Below are 22,594 nucleotides of genomic sequence, written 5' to 3'. Positions count from 1 at the left end.
ACCGACTGCGCCACCCAGGCGCCCCTGTTCTCAGTTTTTAACAGTCTCTTATGCTTTGGCTCTCTCCCACTCTAACCTCTTTTTTTTTTTTTCTTCCCCTCCCCCATGGGTTTCTGTTAAGTTTCTCAGAATCCACATAAGAGTGAAACCATATGGTATCTGTCTTTCTCTGCCTTACTTATTTCACTTAGCATCACATTCTCCAGTTCCATCCACGTTGCTACAAAGGACCATATTTCATTCTTTCTCATTGCCACGTAGTACTCCATTGTGTATATAAACCACAATTTCTTTATCCATTCATCATTTGATGGACATTTAGGATTTTTCCACAATTTGGCTATTGTTGAGAGTGCTGCTATAAACATTGGGGTACAAGTGCCCCTATGCATCAGTAGTCCTGTATCCCTTGGGTAAATTCCTAGCAGTGCTACTGCTGGGTCATAGGGTAGGTCTGTTGTTAATTTTTTGAGGAAACTCCACACTGTTTTCCAGAGTGGTGGCACCAGTTTGCGTTCCCACCAACAGTGCAAGAGGGTTCCCGTTTCTCCACATCCTCTCCAGCATCTATAGTCTCCTGATTTGTTCATTTTGGCCACTCTGACTGGCGTGAGGTGATATCTGAGTGTGGTTTTGATTTGTATTTCCCTGATGAGGAGCGACGTTGAGCATCTTTTCATGTGCCTGTTGGCCATCTGGAGGTCTTCTTTAGAGAAGTGTCTATTCATGTTTTCTGTCCATTTCTTCACTGGATTATTTGTTTTTCGGGTGTGGAGTTTGGTGAGTTCTTTATAGATTTTGGATACTAGCCCTTTGTCCGATATGTCCTTTGCAAATATCTTTTCCCATTCCGTCGGTTGCCTATTAGTTTTGTTGATTGTTTCCTTTGCTGTGCAGAAGCTTTTTTACTTCATGAGGTCCCAACAGTTGATTTTTGCTTTTAATTCCCTTGCCTTTGGGGATGCGTCAAGTAAAAAATTGCTGCGGCTGAGGTCAGAGAGGTCTTTTCCTGCTTTCTCCTCTAGAGTTTTGATGGTTTCCTGTCTCACATTCAGGTCCTTTATCCATTTTGAGTTTGTTTTTGTGAATGGTGTAAGAAAGTGGTCTAGTTTCATTCTTCTGCATGTTGCTGTCCAGTTCTCCCAGCACCATTTGTTAAAGAGACTGTCTTTCTTCCATTGGATATTCTTTCCTGCTTTGTCAAAGACGAGTTGGCCATACTTTTGTGGGTCTAATTCTGGGGTTTCTATTCTATTCCATTGATCTATGTGTCTGTTTTTGTGCCAATACCATGCTGTTTTGATGATTACAGCTTTGTAGTAGAGGCTAAAGTCTGGGATTGTGATACCTCCTGCTTTGGTCTTCTTCTTCAAAATTCCTTTGGCTATTCGGGGCCTTTTGTGGTTCCATATGAATTTTAGGATTGCTTGTTCTAGCTTTGAGAAGAATGCTGGTGCAATTTTGATTGGGATTGCATTGAATGTGTAGATAGCTTTGGATAGTATTGACATTTTAACAATATTTATTCTTCCAACCCATAAGCATGGAATGTCTTTCCATTTCTTTATATCTTCTTCAATTTCCTTCCTAAGCTTTCTATAGTTTTCAGCATACAGATCTTTAACATCTTTGGTTAGATTTATTCCTAGGTATTTTATGCTTCTTGGTGCAATTGTGAATGGGATCAGTTTCTTTATTTGTCTTTCTGTTGCTTCATTATTAGTGTATAAGAATGCAACTGATTTCTGTACATTGATTTTGTATCCTATGACTTTGCTGAGTCATGTATCACTTCTAGCAGACTTTTGGTGGAGTCTATAGTGTTTTCCATGTATAGTGTCACGTCATCTGCAAAAAGTGAAAGCTTGACTTCATCTTTGCCAATTTTGATGCCTTTGATTTCCTTTTGTTGTCTGATTGCTGATGCTAGCACTTCCAACACTATGTTAAACAACAGCCATGAGAGTGGACATCCCTGTTGTGTTCCTGATCTCAGGGGGAAAGCTCTCAGTTTTTCCCCACTGAGGATGATATTAGCTGTGGGCTTTTCATAAATGGTTTTTATGATCTTTAAGTATGTTCCTTCTATCCCGACTTTCTCGAGGGTTTTTATTAAGAAAGAATGCGAATTTTGTCAAATGCTTTTTCTGCATCGATTGACAGGATCATATGGTTCTTATCTTTTCTTTTATTAATGTGATGTATCACGTTGATTGATTTGTGAATGTTGAACCAGCCCTGCATCCCAGGAATGAATCCCACTTGATCATGGTGAATAATTCTTTTTATGTGCTGTTGAATTCAATTTGCTAGTATCTTATTGAGAATTTTTGCATCCATATTCATCAGGGATATTGGCCTGTAGTTCTCTTTCTTTGCTGGGACTCTGTTTGGTTTAGGAATCAAAGTAATGCTGGCTTCATAGAATGAGTCTGGAAGTTTTCCTTTACTTTCTATTTTTTGGAATAGCTTGAGAAGGATAGGTATTATCTCTTCTTCAAATGTCTGGTAGAATTCCCCAGGGAAGCCATCTGGTCCTGGACTCTTATTTGTTGGGAGACTTTTGATAACTGATTCAATTTCTTTGCTGGTTATGGGTCTGTTCAAGCTTTCTATTTCTTTCTGTTTGAGTTTTGTAAGTGTGTGGGTGCTTAGGAATTTGTCCATTTCTTCCAGGTTGTCCAGTTTGTTGGCATATAATTTTTCCTAGTATTCCCTGATAATTGCTTGTTTTTCTGAGGGATTGGTTGTAATAATTCCATTGTCAATCATGATTTTATCTATTTGGGTCATCTCCCTTTTCTTTTTGAGAATCCTGGCTAGAGGTTTACCAATTGTGTTTATTTTTTCAAAAAACCAACTCTTGGTTTCATTGATCTGCTCTACAGTTTTTTAAGATTCTATATTGTTTATTTCTGCTCTGATCTTTATTATTTCTCTTCTTCTACTGGGTTTAAGGTGTCTTTGCTTCTCTGCTTCTATTTCCTTTAGGTGTGCTGTTAGATTTTGTATTTGGGATTTTTCTTGTTTCTTGAGATAGGCCTTGATTGCAACATATTTTCCTCTCAGGACTGCCTTTGCTGCATCCCAAAGCATTTGGATTGTTGTATTTTCATTTTCATTTGTTTCCATATATTTTTTAATTTCTTCTCTAACTGCCTGGTTGACCCATTCATTCGTTAGTAGGGTGTTCTTTAACCTCCATGCTTTCGGAGGTTTTCCAGACTTTTTCCTGTGGTTGATTTCAAGCTTCATCTCATTGTTGTCCGAAAGTATGCATGGTATGATCTCAATTCTTGTATACTTATGAAGCGCTGTTTTGTGACCCAGTATGTGATCTGTCTTGGAGAACATTCCATGTGCGCTCGAGAAGAAAGTATATTCTGTTGCTTTGGGATGCAGAGTTCTAAATATATCTGTCAAGTCCATCTGATCCAATGTATCATTCAGGGCCCTTGTTTCTTTATTGATCATGTGTCTAGATGATCTATCCATTGTTGTAAGTGGGGTATTAAAGTCCCCTGCAATTACCACATTCTTGTCAATAAGGTTGCTTGTGTTTGTGAGTAATTGTTTTATATATTTGGGGGCTCCTGTATTTGGCGCATAGGCATTTATAATTGTTAGTTCTTCTTGATGCATAGACCCTGTAATTATTATATAATTCCCATCTTTATCTCTTGTTACAGCCTTTAATTTAAAGTCTAGTTTGTCTGACATAAGTATGGCTACTCCAGCTTTCTTTTGACTTCCAGTAGCATGATAAATAGTTTCCATCCCCTCACTTTCAATCTGAAAGTGTCCTCAGGTCTATAATGAGTCTCTTGTAGACAGCAAATAGATGGGTCTTGTTTTTTTATCCATTCTGATACCCTATGTCTTTTGGTTGGTGCATTTAGTCCATTTACATTCAGTGTTATTATAGAAGGATATGGGTTTAGAGTCATTGTGATGTCCGTAGGTTTCATGCTTGTAGCGATGTCTCTGGTACTTTGTCTCACAGGATCTCCCTTAGGATCTCTTGTAGGGCTGGTTTTAGTGGTGATGAATTCCTTCAGTTTTTGTTTGTTTGGGAAGACCTTTATCTCTCCTTCTATTCTGAATGACAGATTTGCTGGATAGAGGATTCTCGGCTGCATATTTTTTCTGTTCATCACATTGAAGATCTCCTGCCATTACTTTCTGGCCTGCCAAGTTTCAGTAGAGAGATCAGTCATGAGTCTTATAGGTCTCCCTTTATATGTTAGAGCACATTTATCCCTAGCTGCTTTCAGAATTTTCTCTTTATCCTTGTATTTTGCCAGTTTCACCATGATATGTAGTGCAGAAGATCGATTCAAGTTACGTCTGAAGGGAGTTCTCTGTGCCTCTTGGATTTCAATGCCTTTTTCCTTCCCCAGATCAGGGAAGTTCTCAGCTATTATTTCTTCAAGTATACCTTCAGCTCCGTTCCCGCTGTCTTCCTCCTCTGGAATACCAATTATGCGTAGATTATTTCTCTTTAGTGCATCACTAAGTTCTCTAATTTTCCCCTCATACTCCTGGATTTTTTTTATCTCTCTTTTTCTCAGCTTCTTCTTTTCCCATAATTGTATCTTCTAGTTCACCTATTCTCTCCTCTGCCTCTTCAATCCGAGCTGTGATCGTCTCCATTTTATTTTGCAGCTCATTAATAGCATTTTTTTAGCTCCTCCTGGCTGTTCCTTAGTCCCTTGATCTCTGTAGCAATAGATTCTCTGCTGTCCTTTATACTGTTTCCAAGCCCAGCGATTAATTTTATTACTATTATTCTAAATTCACTTTCTGCTATATTGTTTAAATCGTTTTTGATCAGTTCATTAGCTGTTGTTATTTCCTGGAGGTTTTTTTGAGGGGAATTCTTCTGTTTTGTCATTTTGTATAGTCCCTGGAGTAGTGTGGAACTGCAGGGCACTTCCCCTGTGCTGTCTTGAATAACTTGCGTTGGTGGGCGGAGCCGCGGTCAGACCTGATGTCTGCCCCCAACCCACCACTGGGGCCACAGTCAGACTGGTGTGTACCTTCTCTTCCCCTCTCCTAGGGGATTCACCGTGGGGTGGCATGGTCTGTCTGGGCTATTGCACACTGCCAGGTTTGTGGTGCTGGGGATCTGGCATATTAGCTGGGGTGGATAGGCAAGTTGCACAGGGGCGGGAGAGGGAGGCTCAGCTCACTTTTCCTTTGGAGATCCGCTTCAGGAGGGGCCTTGTGGCACCAGGAGTGAGTCAGACCTGCCAGAGGGATGGATCCGCAGAAGCACAGCGTTGGGTGTTTGCGCGGTGCAAGCAAGTTCCCTGGCAGGAACTGGTTCCCTTTGGGATTTTGGCTGGGGGATGGGCGAGGGAGATGGCGCTGACAACCGCCTTTGTTCCCTGCCAAGCTGAGCTCTGTCCTCTGGGGCTCAACAACTCTCCCTCCCGTTGTCCTCCAGCCCTCCAGTTCTCCGAGCAGAGCTGTTAACTTATAACCTTCCAGATGTTAAGTCCCACTTGCTGTCCGAACACACTCCGTCTGGCCCCTCTGCTTTTGCAAGCCAGACTCAGGGGCTCTGCTTTGCTGGTGGGCTGCCCCTCCACCCTGGCTCCCTCCCGCCAGTCCATGGAGCGCGACCACCTCGCCGCCCTTCCTACCCTCTTCCATGGGCCTCTCATCTAGGCTTGGCTCCGAAAAGTCCGTTCTGCTAGTCTTCTGGTGATTTTCTGGGTTATTTAGGTAGGTGTGGGTGGAATCTAAGTGATCCTCAGGATGTGGTGAGCCCAGCGTCCTCCTACACCGCCATCTTCCCAGAAGCCAGCCTTTTTTCTTTAAGAACTTGTTACCAGCCACCACCTTGACACAAATGGAACCTGGAAAATGATGTTCTCAGAGATGCTTTTCTGTCTTCTTTGTTGTCCAACAGTGTGAAAATTGTTCAAAGATGGAACTTGAAAGGGTTCACCCAATGCCAGCATAGGACAGATTACAGCTGAGGCCCAGACATCACCCTCTCACTTCATGTCCATTGTCACCACTACCTCGCGGGTCAGGAAGACAAAGCCAGCATCAAGATTTCCTCATCTCGCGACAACTTTCTGACTCCCTGTAGGTGTGTGGTTCAGAATCAAGGGCCCGGTGAGCTGCCCCCTCCCCTAAGATATTTTAATATAGGAGATATTACTATGTGTTTGTGGCTGTCTCTTTGCAACTCCTAGTCCAAAATAAAAGGAAGAAATGGGTGGTACAGGAGAGAGGTAATTGAAGGAGTAATGTTCTTGAGTTGGGGAGAGCAGATGATGTCAAGGACACTGTGGAGAGGGTGGCCCAAACTAGGAACCTGACAACTATTCATTGTTACAGGAAGGAATGCAGAAGGTATGAACAGAATTGTAGGAGTTTAGGTTGATTAAGTACTAGGGGGTTGAGGAAATTCTCTTCTGGCTACTTGTAAATCTCAGTGAAATAAGAGGAGGAGAGGAGAGTTGAAGGTTTATAGAAATAGGAGAAAGTATGAAATGGTTATCTCCACCTATAGATATGTTATCAGGCAATGGGGAGGTTTATAGAAATAGGAGAAGGTATGAAATGGTTATCTCCACCTATAGATATGTTATCAGGCAATGGGGAGGACCTGCTTGGATTTTTTAAGACCATTAGCAAGTACCATCAACATCCTAAGTGCAGAACCAGGTTTCCGCAGAACCATTTCTCCAGAGCTATGTTAAGCTGCTCATGTGCAGTCACAATATAGGGAGATAGCTATCTGGAGTTTTGCAGAAAGCTGGGTTTTGTCGGTTGAGTATGGTGAGGGAGAGCAGTACAAAGGAGCTGTGTAGGACCTAGAATCCAAGATGGGCAAGAGGTAAGTGAAGGTATGAAGAAGACAGTGTTCAAGTCAATGGACTGAAGATTTTAGTGGAGTTAAAGGAATTACTGTGATAAAGATAGTAAAGGGAAATTTTAACTGGCAAGACAGGAGAAATTAGTAAAAAAAAAAAAAAAAAAGCGGGGTGGGGGATGTTGACACAGATTTTGGAGGTAGTACTGTTGGTGGTAATGAGAAGGTGTGGGGTGCAGTCACAAGAATGAGAGACTAAGGCTGGGTAGGATTAAGATCATTGGGAGATAGGATATTAAGAGAATTAAAGACCACAGTATTAAATGGGTTGTTTACATGAGCACTGAAGTTACTAAGATAGAACAGGGACTGAACTCAGGTCCCCTCAATCTTCACCACAAAATCCAGCAATCCTTGAGAGATGGATCTCTATGGTCTTACAGGAATGGGAAAACAGGATGCTTACCAAAGGAGGGACCCCACTACAAAGACTGGTGAAGACCAAATCAAACCAGTCTGCAAGATGGACCCCAGTGCTGACCTTTCACTGACTTTGTCCCTCATTATAATACTAAAAACCATGCCCAGGGGTGGAGATTTAACATGGTAATGAGACATGCGATGCGTGAAGAAGCATGTTCTGTCCACTTTGCCTATCCGCCCAACTTCCTGTACCTCTCTTCACTCCTACATGCTTAGACATCACTCCTTTCCCACCTTACCGTCTTTAAAAACTTCCTTGGCCTTTGTTCTGACAGCCAGCATGAAGGACCCTGCCTTTGTGCTGTCTCCCTTGTGCTCCAGCATAAGCCCAATAAAAGCCTTGCCTGGAAATTCCCATTTGGCCCCAGTCAATTCCTATTGCTTGGAGAGCCCAAGGACCCAAGTCAATAACATTACGACGAATGATGTAGAAATTATAATAGAGAATGACCATAAACTAGCATAACAGAAAAAGAATCTACAGAACAATAAGACACATTTGTTGTAGATAAGACCTGATATAGGAATAACAACATTAAAACACCTCTGGCTGAAGTTAATTAATTTGTGAATAAAGAAAAAATTACACAAGCACCCAGGCAGAGTAAGTGAGGCTCTACAGTGCTGCATTTCAATTCAGTTCTGACACTGTTGGGATAGCATCAGACCTCACAGCTTTAAAAGCACAGTCCCCAGAAAGACTTCCCATACTTCAGATGTTAACTGTAAGTTCACAGGTCCCCAGACCACACAAACCTCTGACCAACTGGCTACCACCCCCTCCTGTCCCTTAATTCACTAGATCTCACAGAACTCAAAAGAGTGCTAGACTTAGGATTACAGTTTTATTATAAAGGTTATATATCAGGACCAGCCAAATGAAAAGAAGCATAAAAGAGAGTCTGGAAAGTCCCAAATGTACAGCTTCCATGCCCTCTCTCTGTGGAATCAGGGCATGTCACCCTCCCAGCATATTGGATATATTCACCAACCAGGAAACTTCACCATTTTTATTGGGGTTTCATTATTTAGGCATAATTGACTGAATCATTAGGCATTTGACTCAAGTCAATCTCCAGTTCCCCTTCTCTCCCCAGAGCTTCAAAGCTCCAACCCTCTGATCACATGGCTGACCTTTCTGGTGACCAGACTCTTCATCCTGAGTCACCTTGCTAGCATAATCTCAGGTGGCATTTAAGGGGTTCATGAATAACAAAGGCACTCCTATTACCCAGGAATTCTAGGGATTTAGAGTCTCCAAGGATTTAGGAACCAGGGACAAAGGCCAGTCAAATTTTCCATTATACAACAGGCACATTCCAGGAGAACAGAACTTGTTTGACCTTGGGCTTCTCCAAAGTAATATTTAATGCCAAATAACAGTGAAACAGGTCTACAGTTTTCTGAGGGAAAGAAAATTTAACACAAGAAACTCTTACCTAGACTTTATATTCTCAGTATAAAGTCAGTAGTTAGGCATTACCAACTAAGCAAGGGAAAGCAGTCATTATAAGCCCTTGTGGGGGGAAAAAATCTAGTAGGTGTTAAATTCAGCTAACAAAGAAAAACATTAATGAATACAAGGAAAGACAAGCTATGTGTAAAGGCCTATTAGTAAGCACTGAATCCACTTAGACATTAGATCAGGGTTTCTCAGCCATAGCCCTTACTTTTAAAGTTGGATAATTAACTCTTTGTTGGAGGCTATCTTCTGCATTGTTTTTTAGGTTTTTTAATTAAAAAAAATTTTTTTTTAATGTTTATTTATCTTTGAGAGACACACAGAGCATGAGCAAGAGAGGAGCAGAGAGAGAGGGAGACACAGAATCCGAACCAGGCTTCAGGCTCTGAGCTGTCAGCACAGAGCCCCATGCAAGGCCCAAACCCATGAATCACAAGATCATGACCTGAGCCAAAGTCAGACATCGAACCGACTGAGCCACCCAGGTGCCCCATGGTATAATATTAATTAGGCATGGTGACCACTGCCTTATTCTCAATTAGTTGGAATGCTTCTAATATTTCACCATAAAATGTTTCTAATGTTCAATATCAAAATAATTTGTTGATATACATTATTTATCACATTAAAGAAATCTCCTTCCACTTGAATTTTACTTTTGAGGGCAATGGAGGTTATCATGAATAAATACTGAAATTTATACATTTTATGTGTGCACTGAAATGCTCATATTGGTTTTTCTCCTTTTACCTTTTCTTAGGATAAACTCAAACTTGTCATAATGGATTTTTGGTTTTTGTACATTGCTGATTTCAGTTTGTTAAAAATCTATTTTTGACTTTTTGTTTGTTCACAGTTTTTCAGTTTGCCTGTGATTTTCTTTTTAGCAGTGTTCTTGTCTTGTTTTGCTATCAATGTTATTCTAATCTCAAAAAATGAGTTGGAAGGACTTCTACTCTGGGAAGAGGAGGTAGACAGACTTTTCTCTTTTCTCCTGCTAAATGCAACTGAAATCCCTGGACATTAGATATAAAACAAACATAAGACTCTGGAAGGTATAGAGAGGAAGGCAGACTGGTTATAGAGTTTGAGACCTAAGGAATGACCCAGTGGTCAGTTCCCTGGGTTTTCTTTTTTTGCCTCATATATTGTAGACTTGGGAGATGAAAAAGCCAGAAACTTGGAAATACCAATGGTACCAACAATAAAAGCCCCAGAAAAAGCCTGCTGTCTTTTACCAGAGGACCATGAAAGGAGCAGCCTACCAAGACAAAAAAAAACTTTTAAATATTATCTGTTCTACTCCAGCCAAATACCACAGAAAAAATCACGGCTCCACATATCCTTACCTATGCCAGCAAAAGGTAGAGTGGGAAGCTTAGACTTCTACTCTCACCAGTCTATAACAAGGTATCCCAATACCCTCCACTGGGGTAGCATCAGAGAATGCCAAGTAGGGAACAGGCCAGTGTCAGTAGAGACCCCATGAGGAGTTGGAACTGCTATCCCCACCCAGCACTGCTCCCAATCCCAGTTTAATTGGAGACTTAGTGGACAACCTAGATTTCTATATTCATCTGGCATTAATGAGGTGGTGTCCTCCCACTTTCCCTGCCAGGACAATGTGGAACAAAGCCAGCTAAAACAGAAGGTTTAAATGAGATCTAGAATTTGATTACATAATACAAATATGTCCAGGTTTCAAATGAAAATCACTCACCATACCAAGAACCACAAAGATCTCAAACTGAATAAAAAAAGACAGTCAATAGATACCAACACCAAGATGACAAAGATGTTAGAAGTATCTGACAAAGATTTTAAAGCAGCCATAATAAAAATGCTTCAACAAGCAATTGTAAATATATATGCTTGAAACACCAAAGCCTCAGCAAAGTAATAGATTATTATCAAGAAGAACCAAATGGAAATTTTAAAATTAAAAAATACAATAAAAAATATAATAAGAGAAAAACTTAATTGGATAGACTCAACGGCAGAATGGGAGGAAGAAGAGAAAATAATTAGTTAACTGGAAGATAGAAAAATAAAAATTACCCAATATATTACTGGAGGGGTTGTGGGAGGGGGGATAGACTTAATGGATAAGGGGTATTAAGGAGTCTACTCCTGAAATCATTGTTGCAGTATATGCTAACTAACTTGGATGTAAATTAAAAAAATAAATTAAATAAAAATTTTAAAATAAATAAACATTTTTAAAAAGTAACAGTTTTGATGGTAAAATTTAATCAATGTAGGAGTCTCATATCTTTGTAGGGTTCCCACATATGTACATAATTAAAATTGTGGGTTTTTTTTTCTGTTTAAATAGAGTGGTCAATTTAGAAAATCTGAAAAAAAAAGTTCCCCAATATTAACAACAGAGAGAAACCAGGCTGACCAAAAAAAAAAAAAAAAAAAAGAGCCTCAGAGACTTGTAGGGCTATCATAAAAGATCTAACATTGTGTCATAAGACTCCCAAAAAGGGAGAGAGGGCAGGGCTAGAAAATTACTCCAAGAAATAATGATGGAAAACTTCTCAAAATTGGCAAGAGGTATATAGAATTCATCTATAAATATAAATATATATTATTTCAGGGAAGCAAGGCTGGTTCAATGATTAAAAAATCCACTTTATTAATAGGCTAATGAAGAAAAATCACATGATGATATTGAGACAGAAAAGGTATTTGCCAAAATTCAAGGCTTATTCATGATAAAAATTTTCAGAAAAATAAGAATAAAGGAGAACTTCCTCAACTTGATAAATGTTATCTACAAAATATTACAGCTGACATTACCCCCAAGCATGAAAGACTGAATGCTTTCCACTTAATATCAGGAACAAGGCAAGCATAGCTGCTCTCACCATTCTTTTTCAACATAGCCTGTAAATTCTAGCTAATGCAATAAGGCAAGAAAAGGAAATAAAAGGCACAGAGAACCAAAAGAAAGAAGTAAAACTGTCCCTATTTGCAGATTATGTGACTATCTACATAGATAATCCCAGGGAATCAACAACAACCAAAAACTCATAGAACTAAAAAGTGACCAATAAATCCCTCATTTTGTTTGAGTGAATTTGAATTGGGTTTCTGTCACATGTAACTGAAAAGGTCATTTACTTATTCATTTACCAATCAAATATTTATTGAATGCCTAAAAGCTGCCAGCAACTGCTCTAGACAATAGTGATGCATCAGCAAACAATACAAAGTTCTTACTCCTAAGGGTGATGGTAAGAGATGTAAAAAGTTAACACAGATTAAAGAGAAAAAAAAATGAGGGGTGCTGTTTTAGAAAATGTAGTAAGAGAAGACCACTTTGATGGATACCTCATAAAATGGGGATTTAGCCAAGGGATTATCTAAGAGAAGAGTTTTCCAGGCAGTAGAAGCTGTAAGTTCAAAGATCCCAAAGCTGGAACATGTGTGGTATGTTCAAGCTGCAGAAGATTAAGAGAAGGAGAGGTGGGTGGTGGTCAGAGAGGACCCTGTTCCAGATCACCAGTTCCTTGTAGTCCATGGAAGGACTTGAGATTTGACCTGGAGTAAACCAGGAAGCACTGAAGGATTTGAGCAGAGGAATGACCTGATAGCATTTATGTTTAGTCATCACCAGCTCAACAGATAAACACAGCAACAGGTTCCCTAAGACCTAGAGCAACCCAAACCCACCCCTTAACTTCTTTCTTTTCCATTTAAACCCCCTCTTTGTCTTCTTATGTCCTTTTTTCTTTGCTCCTTCTAAGAGAAAACTTCCTCTATTCCTTCATGGGACCCATCCCCCAGCAACTCCATAGACACTTTTCTTCCTGTGAATAAATTACTTTCCCAGCTCCCCAGCAAAAGCTTACAGGGTATTTAAATAATTAACTCTAAAAGGGAGGGTGGCAGAAAATTGTGTAAACTTTCAGCGTAAACTTGGCCTGAAACTCCTGCTCCTCCCTCTAGAATGTCTCCACCAATCCAGGAAGGGCCCTCTATGTCTTGCTTCTTCCAGTTGTCAGACTACTTCTCCCTCTTCTGTTGGCTACTACCAGGACTAAAGCAGAAGTGAGAGTTCAAGTTTCAGGACTGCTCTTCTAGGAAACAGGTCTGCCATCACCACCAGCTGTGTTGGAATCTTTCACTTTAGTGAGTACTACCTTATCTGTCTTCTTTGTAAGGTTTTCTGGGCTGGCACATGCACTTTTGAGCAAGAATAACAAACAAGCAAGCAAAACCAACAAATCAAAAGTGCTCTCATGAAAGTATTTCTATCAGAATTTCTCAGCTGTTGTGTAATTGTATCTAGTAAGTAGAAAGGAGTATGTACACACAAAAGGCTATAAACATAGCAGATAAGTTTTTCATTTTAAGTCTTTTGGTACTATGTAATTTTTTTTAACTATGTGCATGTGTTAACTTGGTAAAATGTTTTGGAAAAAACTTAATTGAGTTCAAGTACCAGCTGAGTTTTTCATTGTGCTGTCTACTTACCTCTCCACCCTGCTCAGTGGCAGATAGGAATCCATCTTCTACATCATCCAGAAAGTATGCATACTACCTCTAGGGAAACTTCAGGGAATGTATAAATGAAAATCCAAGGAAATAATCCAGGGAAGCCACTTTTCTCCAGTAAGTGATCAAGGGCAGCTCCAAAAATCCTATAGAGAAGGTTAAGTTTAGGGCTAGGGAGAATAGTAGGGGGCTTCACCTTGCTTTGAGGCTATATATGCTAAGCCACTGTTATTACTTGGATTACTTGGTAGGAGAGATACTTACAGAGATGTAGGGCGGCTAAAACCTCTTCTGCATTGCTGTTTATATAGATGTAGAGCTTGCATTTTAGATGAGACCTTAAATACTTTGAAAGCCCAGCTGACCAGGAATGGTACTTTCTCTCTTAGAGGAGTTTTCTGTAGCTCAGTATAAACATCTGTACTCCTAGCTCAGCTCCTTCACCTACAAAGAATATTGGAAACCTGGAAAATAGATGTTATGAAATGCTAAGATCACTGGAAAGAACGTCGCTGGGGAGAAGGCAATCTTACCACTTTGATGAGGAGGATGCTGATAAGTTCTTTTTGGTAGAGCAGAATGGTTAGGCTCATTTTAAGCTCCAAATGACTGGTCAATTTTCTTTTCATTATATGTTTGAAGGATTCTAAATGTGGTGAAGGAAATAGCTTCAAAATTTCATCTTAAATTCATAATAATGGAAACAATTCCTATGACATCAATAGAGGACTGGCTTAAGAAATTATGGTGCAGCTGTTCACTGGAATGTCATGCACTCTTTAAACAAAACAAAAACATTTTTAAAAAAAACCCAAAATGAGAAAGATACTTATGTACTGACATGGAAAGACCTTCAAGAATTTGTCATAAAAATGTTTTTTAATGGGAAGAATAGTGTGTACTCTAGGTTACCTGTTGTGTCAAAGTGGTGGAGAAAGAAGAATCTTTTGCTTAAATACACATAAAGAAATACTGAAAAGATACATAGAAGTAATTGTAGTTCCTTAAGGGAGTGGGGGGGATGAGACTGAGCAGCTGTGAGTTGGGGGTGCAGGGGGAAGATTTTTTCACTGTGTAATTTTTATGCTTTTTGCATCATTTGAAGACATGATCTAAAAAATTACAAATAAACAGAAAAGTTATACTAAAAGCTTAGTGTTTTTAACTACTACTTAATGTGGGGCTCTAACTCACCAACCATGAGATCATGGCCTGAGCCAAAATTGGAAGCTTAACCAACTGAGCCGCCCAGGTGCCCCTTATATCACCCACTTCTGAGCTATTATCAATATAGATCAGCACTGTCCACAAGAGGTGTTCTGCAGTGATAGAAATGTTTTGTGTCTGCGGTTATCTATATGCAGTAGCCAAGAGCCACAAGTGGCTATTTAAGTGCTTAAAATTCAGTTACTCTAAGAACTTATTTTTAAATAGTATTTAAATTAATTTAAATTTAAATAGCCACATGTGAACAGTCCAGGTAGTTATATAAATCTGATTAAGCAATAAAGGCACTGCTCAGGTCTACTGTTATCCTGAGCTATTGAAATAAACTGTATATAAAAGTTCTCCCTTCTGAGTCATTTCTTCATTCAACAAATAAGCAAATACTATGGGCCGAACACGATGGTATTTCCCAGGGATAGTCCCATGAACATAACAGACTAAATGCCTACCCTCATAGAACTTACATTCTAGCACCAAAGATCAGCAAACTAGAGCCATGAGTTAAATCCCACCCTCTACCTGTTTTTATACAGGCTGCAAACCAAGAATGGTTTTTACATTTTAATTTTCTATAAATATTATAATGTAAAAATATAAACATTTTTGTTTTTTGAAACATTTGAAGACATGATCTAAAAAATTACAAATAAAGAGAAAAGTTACAACACTGAAAACCTAGTGTTTTTAACTACTACTTAACAACTCCTTTCAGCTGAATGAAACCTGATGCTAATTCTGTAATAAGGGAGACAGCTGCCAAATGTATGGGATTTATCTTTATATAATATTTATAATTTATATTATATTATAAATGTTTTTTTTTCATTTTTGAAAAAGTCAAAAGAGGAATAATAATTCATGACACATGAAAAATATGTGAAATTCAAGTTTCAGTATCCATAAATAGGTCTTTTTGGGAACATAGCTATGTCTATTTAGTCATGTTATTGTCAATGGCTTCTATCTCAACCAGAGTTGAAGTAAGCAGTTGCCACAGAGATCATACATATGGCCCAGAAAGCCTAAATTATTATCTGGCCCTTTACAGAAAAGGTTTGCCAACCCCTGCTCTAGAGAGTAGTAATATGCTAGACACCATGATAAGCACTTTGTATGTATTATCTCATTTAATCTTTGGGACGATTCTCTCTGACAGGGGTTCTATTAGTCTCTACATTGGCAAAACAGAAAACCGGGTTCTGAAAATGTGCATTTCTAACTAGCTTCCAGGTTATGCTGATGCTGCTGGTTCACAGATCACAACCTCTGAATCAGTGATTCTCCACCTTGATTGCACGTTAACATCCTCTGAGGAAATTTTAAGAATATGCTGCCCAGGCCCCATCTTCCAGAGATTCTGATTTAATTGGTCTAATACCCAGGCATCGGTGTTTTTAAAAGAGCTTTGCTGGTGATTCAAATATACAGCCAGGGTTGAGAATCACTGCTCTACTGAAATCCTATTGAACACAGTAAAGAGAACATTCAAATGAGAATCCAAAGACGTGAGTTCTAGTTCTAACTCTGATATGACATATTGAAGCAAGTTGCTTCCCTTCTCCGGGGCTCTGTTTTCTCTGCAGGTGAAAAATGGGGAGCTCAAACCAGACGATCTCAGAGGGTTCAAGTTCAGTGACTTGTCTGGTCTTCACATAAACAGGTGGGAGGGTCAGAAGAAGAACCCAGATCTTATAATGCATTGGGTGCAGCAACATGGTGCCCAAACACCAGACCTATTTAGGATAAAATTGATGGCTGACATTATTAATTATTGTTTGGCAACATATCAGTATAGAAACTCTCCCACATGGCCATGCTGCCTTACACACCACATAGCTAGAATTGCAGTTAAAAATGATTTAATGATTATGAGAGTAGTATTTCATTGTAGGAAATTTGGAAGATTACAGAATGTATGAAGCAGAGAATCCTACAATCCCTAGAGCCATGTTTTTAATAACTTTGTTTATGAGACCTCAGCCAAGTAAATGACATCATGATCAAATGATTTCCCACAGAAGCAGGGGGCTCAGTGGCCTGAAGGGTCCTCCCCCACAAAAGTCCTAAAGGTTAAAGCCCTATTATTACATCTCCCGTAAATGCAGCTCCAAGCCTGGACTGGAAGGTTGTGTGGGCTCCTACTGGGAGCATGGGAACTATGGCCTATAAACCAAAGGACTTTTGACAGTTCTTTCATGCCTAATTGGTACTGGGATACTCTCAGTTTTCTCACTTATGGATGACCCACTGTGGAAATTTCTCCTGAACATGTCTGTACAACTCTTGAAATGACGGTGAAAGATTAAATTAGATAAGCAGGCTTGGCCCTTTGCTTTCACTGAGAGTAACTGAGTGACCCAGATCTTCACTTCTTTAGAAATGCATATGGGAGGCAATAGTATGTAGTACATAGTCAGGAGAATGGGCTGGGACCAGACAGTTCTAGGTTCAGATCCAACTAATGCCTCTGTTGTGGACTGAATGTGACCCTTCCAAATTCTTATGTTGAAGCCCTGACCCCCGAAATGTGATGGTATTTGGAGGTGGGGTCTTTAGGAGGGAATTAGGTTTAGATGAGGTCACAGGGTGAGGCCCCAATAATGGGTTTAATATTTTTATAAAAGGAGAAGAGAAACCAGAGCTCTTGCTCTCTCTACCATGTGAGGAAACAAAGAGAAGGTGGTCATCCACAAGCCAGGAACAGAGCCCATACTGGGAAAGTGAACTGGCCAGCACTTGGTCTTAGATTTCCCAGCCTCCAGAACTGTGAGAAATAAGTGTCTATTTTTTGAGCCATCCTGTCTATGGTATTTTGTTATGGTGGCCAGAGTTGACTAAGACAGCCTTGCTTCGTCATTTTTTCTTTCTTTAAACAGAAATGATAATAGTATCCATGTCACAGAGTTACTCTGACGATTTAGTGATAATTTGTATGTAAGTGAAACAAAGTACAGTGTTTAAAACATATTGAGTGCTCAGAGAATGGCATTTTTAGGATGATTGTTAGTAACAATAATAAAACTTAGCTATTTTGGGGTATAGCTACCTTTAGGAGAGAGACAAATACATATCCTTTTACTTGTCTTTTAGATGGATTAGTTTCTGCGGAAACCCTGAGTGCTAATACATCCAGCAAGACTGATGCTACCTCTTGTCACTATGAAGACATTACTTCGTGCCAAGTGTTTTTGGCGCCTAGCAATCCCTGGTTCTGTGAGAGAACTGCATAAAGATTATAGAATAGTGCCTCCTCAGAATTTTTCCAACTATGAATCCATGAAACAGGAATTCAAACTGGAGACTCCAGAGTATTTCAACTTTGCTAAAGATATCCTGGACCAATGGACCAATATGGAAAAGGTATGAAGCAAGGGCCAGTCCAACTACAGTTTCTCAGATAGAAGTGATTTTGCCCCCAGGGGATATTTGGCCATGTCTGGAAACAATTTTGTTGCCATGACTTGTGAGAAGGTGTGTGCCAATGGTTAGAGGCCAGGGATGCTGCCACACATCCTCTAATACATAAGACAGTTCCCCATGGCAAAGAATTATCTGGCTCAACATGTTAATAGTTCCATGGTTGAGAAAGGTGATGGTTATAAAAATGCATGATTATAGGTTAACTTCTTAAAAATCCAGAAAGGACTCAAATGAAAATGATTCCAAGAGTCAGAAATGGTAGGAAACAAGACATAGACATGTCACTGAGAGAATATAAAGGGATGCAAGAATTCTAACTTCTTGGAAAGAAAAGCAATCAGGCTAAATGAGAAATGACATATGCTGGAAGAAATAACATGGCTCCCAACAGCTAGAAATAAAGACTCTAGAGTTATTTCCCAATATTCCATGTGTGTCTTAACTAATGACCTGTGAATTTTATTCTGGAAAAAATATTCCATGAAGTCAGTTAAAATAGAATTTAGCTGCATAATGACCTTTAAATCCATGACTGGTTTGTCTTTCCTCAGGCTGGAAAGAGACCTTCCAATCCAGCCTTCTGGTGGATAAATGGAAAAGGAGAAGAAGTGAGATGGAGTTTTGAAGAGCTGGGATCTTTGTCTAGAAAATTTGCCAATATACTTACAGAAGCCTGTGCCCTGAAAAGAGGAGATCGAGTAATGGTGATTCTGCCCAGGATCCCAGAATGGTGGCTTGCAAATGTAGCCTGTCTGCGAACAGGTTAGTAGTGCTTGCAATCTGATTATATTTAAAATAGGCTAGATGGGAGAGTTTCCAAAACATCTAAGTAATCATGAGACATTCATTTGGGTAAATTATTTGAGGAACTATACACAATATAGTAGTATTCTCAGAAACCTTAGAAATGTGTTGGAAACATTTCCTATCTTTTGACTTAAACTATGAGTTGGGTTTTTCATAATGAAATTAAGTTTATTTTTTTAATTAAGTTTATTTATTTTTGAGAGAGACAGAGAGTAGAGAAGGGGCAGAGAAAGAGGGAGAGAGAGATTCTCTGTGCTGTTATCACAGAGCCCGATGTGCTGCTTGTACTCACAAACCCTGAGATCATGACCTGAGCCAAAACCAAGAGTCAAGACTCTTAACCTACTGAGCCACCCAGGTGCCCCATGAAATAAGTTTATTAACCAAATGCCAATCAACAATTGAATACCCTCATACCTACCACTCTTCTCCTCCTATAGACTCATGGCCATCTGAATCTCAATGCAGCCACAAACTCAAAGAACCTTCTTCTTTCATGCCTTTATTTCTCTCATGGTTAATTACCATTCATCTGGTACCCTAAGCCAAGCAGCTGCTACTCCTCCTTCCAAATCAGTTCCTGCATCTTGTAAATTTGACTTTCTACGTGCCCCTTGAGTCCCTCTTCTTCTCCAATTCCATCGCCATTGCCTTACTTCACATGTTTACCATCTCCTGAATGGACTTGCCCAAAAGTCTTCCTAATTCTGGTCTTGTGTGTGCCCACTTTACTCCTACGCAGTTCATTCTCCATAGCTACTGTTCTTTCTAAAATGCACATTCTATCCTGTCATTATGCTGCTTGACATGATTTAATAACTCTCCATTGCCTACCTGGTAACATCTGAACTTCTTTAGTTTGCCATGGAAGGTTTGAACTATCTTCCCTTCATTGTTTTCATACTCTGTGCTCCAGGAGTAGCAAGTGGTTTCCTATAAGGTTCATGATCCTTCCCATTTCCAGGCTTTTGTGCACATTGTTTCCTATGTGTGGAAAGCCTTTTCCTCACACCTAACCTCCTGGACAACTATTGGATTTTCAGGTCTTAATTCTAATGTCACTTCTCAGGCAACCCCACCCTGATGTCCCAATTAGGTGCTTTCTTTTTTGAGCTCCCCTAAAAAACATGTATGCATTTTTATTTTAACCTGTACTATGTTGTCTGGGTATATCATTTGTTCATAAATTTGTCATTCCCATAGGACTATGTATGTTCCTAAAAGGCAATGACTATGAGATAGTCATGTCTGTACCTCCAATTGTTGACATATAGTAAATGCTCAGTAAAATATTGGTTGAATTAATTCATATCCCTACCGTTATAATAAATCATTATATTAAGTAAGCATTCTTAATTTATCATAATAATTACTTGCAATTGAGGAGAGTTATACATTCCATATCATATATACATATAAATTATACACTGGAGTAGCAGAACCCACTTTTACAGTTTTTCTTTTTTAACAAAATGATAGCTTTCATGAATGCTGCTATACTCATTGTCTTAGTAAGGGGAATGTTGGATTTCCAAGACCAGAAATCCATTCATATTAGTTCAATTAAGGAAGGATAATTATTGGATGTCTACTGAAGAATCTCACAGAAAAAAAAGTGCAGAAAGAGCAACTGGCCTCTGCAAGGGAGGCGGGCAGCTTCTTTCTCTATTTCTTTTGCTTTAAAGCCATAGGGCCTCTTGTCTCTGCCTCTCTCAAGCATCTGTTCTTTTGACATCTGCTAACACATGATTTCTTTGCTGCCTTCATTTTGGCTGACATGTGGCTTTGGTTTGCCACACAGATGCCTTAAGTCCTAACTCTGTATGTTCTCAGTCTCTTAAATCAAATATTTGAGGCAGAATCTGATTGGCATGGCTTGGGTTAGGCCAGTCAGATGTGGTCAGAGGCAAGTTCATCTGGTACAAACATGGTTACTGAGGTTACAGAAAGTAAGGCAGAGTCTCTTAGAAGGGAGGATGAAAGGGAGGCAATAAATGGTAAATCTAATATACTAACAATTCTGAAAATAAGCATTACCTACCACCTAGAGGGATGGGTAGATGGACTAGGCTTTCAAATCCTGTTGCAAACTGAATGGTGGGAGTTACTTCTTTTGTCCACCAAACAAACTTCTGTAAAAATTTTGTCCTTTAATGTAGATCTGTTAACAGGGAGAAAAGGGGCTACGAGTGTCAGTCTTTTGACCCTTCATGCAAAAATTGGTAATATCATCTTATACACCCTATATCACAAACATGGTAATGAGAGGCCTCCCCCAAGATTTAAAGTAACATTTTGTTCCCTGACAAGAAATAATGTAATCCTTCCCAGAATGATTAATTTGGACAGGAAGCAGTTTTAATAGGTAAGATTGATCACTATTAATAGGTTCTTTTAAAGATAGGATATGAGGAGAGGGTCCAACATGGCAGAGAAGTAGGGGGAATCAATACTTCCCATGCCTCTCAAACAAAGAAGTGTAGAAACTAAAGGACTTTGAACACCAGAGCCTGGGAGGAAAAGAGACTGAATCTACCAGGAAGAAAATGGGAAAGCTGGAAAAAAGATAGGTGGGTAACTGCGAATTGGGGGAGATAAAAAAAAGGCTGCATGGGCACGGAGGGGAGGGACCCCCTTCTGCAAAGAGACAAAGGGAAGAGAAAGAGTGGCTAGGGAAGTGCAGGACAGTATCTAGACAGGAGAAAGACCTCGGACTAGGATTGAGACTGAGAGGGATCTGATCTCTAACTGCAAGGCTTTCTTCCGACTGGGGCTGGCTCCCTGTTCATGCACCTGGGGTGGAGGGGAGCCAGCCCTGGATGTGGTGGTAGGCCAGAGCTCAGTCCACAGTTGGAGAAAGTGGTTCCCTCCCTGGAGGGCTGCATGATAGTACAGAACCTGCCTGCATCCTCCACCCCTTGGGCACAGTGGCTGGGCCAAGGGCGCAGTCTGCAGGAGAAAAAGGCAGCTGTCTCCCTGGAGTGCTGTGGGAAAAGACAAAGCCTGCCTGCATCTGCCACCCTGTGGGCTCACAGTGAGGGCAGCAACTGAGTCCACAGTAGGAGAAGGCTGTCCTCCCTGAAGTGTAGAGGCACAGACAAAGCCAGTTGAGACCACATATCGCCGCACTGAGAGGCGCTTCCCCAGCGCCAGAGCGCACTGAGCTGGACTTTGAATCCTAGCCAAGCACAGAGTCAGGGGAGTTGACGGAGTGGAGCCAGAAGGACCCCCCCCCCCCCGTCTGCGCCCCGGCACAGTGAGGACTACTCAAACTGAGTCCACCAGGTCTGGCTCTGTGGAGAAGAGACTGGGGAATCACCATTCCCTCCCCCCCCCCCAATCCCACCACCACCACCAAAGTGAGGCCTCAAGGATCACTCCCAGGGCCCATAGTGGAGGTGGGTTCAGAATATGCCAAACCATGCCTCCTTGCACTGGGTAACTGCATATCCAATTGATTGGCACAGACCCTGCAGACAGCTCCTCCCAACAAGCAATGCAGCATTGCCTGGATTAACTCTAGGTCAATTATGGATATATAGATATATTCTCCCCCCACCCCCAATTTCTTCTCCTTATCTCTTCTCTCCCCTAGGCTGGTTACTCTGGTTATTGGGCTGTCTAAACAGACATATTTAATCCATTGTCTTGATACATGTTCTACACCTCCTTTACACTCCTTTCTCTCTCTCTGGAATAATCAAGCCATATAATTTCTCTGTCTGGGTAACTTTATCTTCGTTTCATTTCCCCCGCTTCCTTCTTTATTTTCCTTTCTCTCTCTCTGGATTAAGCCTTTTAGTCTCTCTGCCTAATCAATGTTTATTTTTTCTCCCCCCCCCCCCGCCCCCACCACA

At 40.2% G+C, this 22,594-nt stretch overlaps 2 protein-coding genes across 8 annotated transcripts in view; one reads left to right on the top strand and one right to left on the bottom strand.

Moving 5' to 3' along the window:
* Nucleotides 1-22,594, bottom strand: part of ERI2 (ERI1 exoribonuclease family member 2) — a 63,387-nt gene that overhangs the window by 7,414 nt on the left and 33,379 nt on the right. For 2 of the 5 annotated variants that reach the window (XM_023246911.2, XM_045047432.1), the window contains exons 10-11: nt 13,548-13,747; nt 13,263-13,429 (exon numbers count right to left, since the gene is read on the bottom strand). In XM_023246911.2, the coding sequence (XP_023102679.1) occupies nt 13,728-13,747 (20 nt within the window). In that variant the 3' untranslated portion in view covers nt 13,263-13,429; nt 13,548-13,727. Of the gene's footprint in view, nt 1-13,262; nt 13,430-13,547; nt 13,748-13,816; nt 20,899-22,594 lie in introns of all 5 variants that reach the window. The other 3 variants (XM_045047434.1, XM_045047433.1, XM_023246908.2) reach the window with 3 other exon arrangements.
* The window catches only part of ACSM3 (acyl-CoA synthetase medium chain family member 3), a 37,124-nt gene continuing 32,181 nt past the window's right edge, over nt 17,652-22,594 (top strand). For all 3 annotated transcript variants that reach the window (XM_045047437.1, XM_019820850.3, XM_045047436.1), the window contains exons 1-2: nt 17,652-17,870; nt 18,482-18,692. In XM_045047437.1, the coding sequence (XP_044903372.1) occupies nt 17,652-17,870; nt 18,482-18,692 (430 nt within the window). The remainder of the gene's footprint in view (nt 17,871-18,481; nt 18,693-22,594) is intronic.

This window comes from Felis catus, chromosome E3 (assembly GCF_018350175.1).
Source record: "Felis catus isolate Fca126 chromosome E3, F.catus_Fca126_mat1.0, whole genome shotgun sequence".
NCBI classification, from domain to species: Eukaryota; Metazoa; Chordata; class Mammalia; order Carnivora; family Felidae; genus Felis; species Felis catus.
This window is presented reverse-complemented; position numbering and strand designations above follow the sequence as displayed.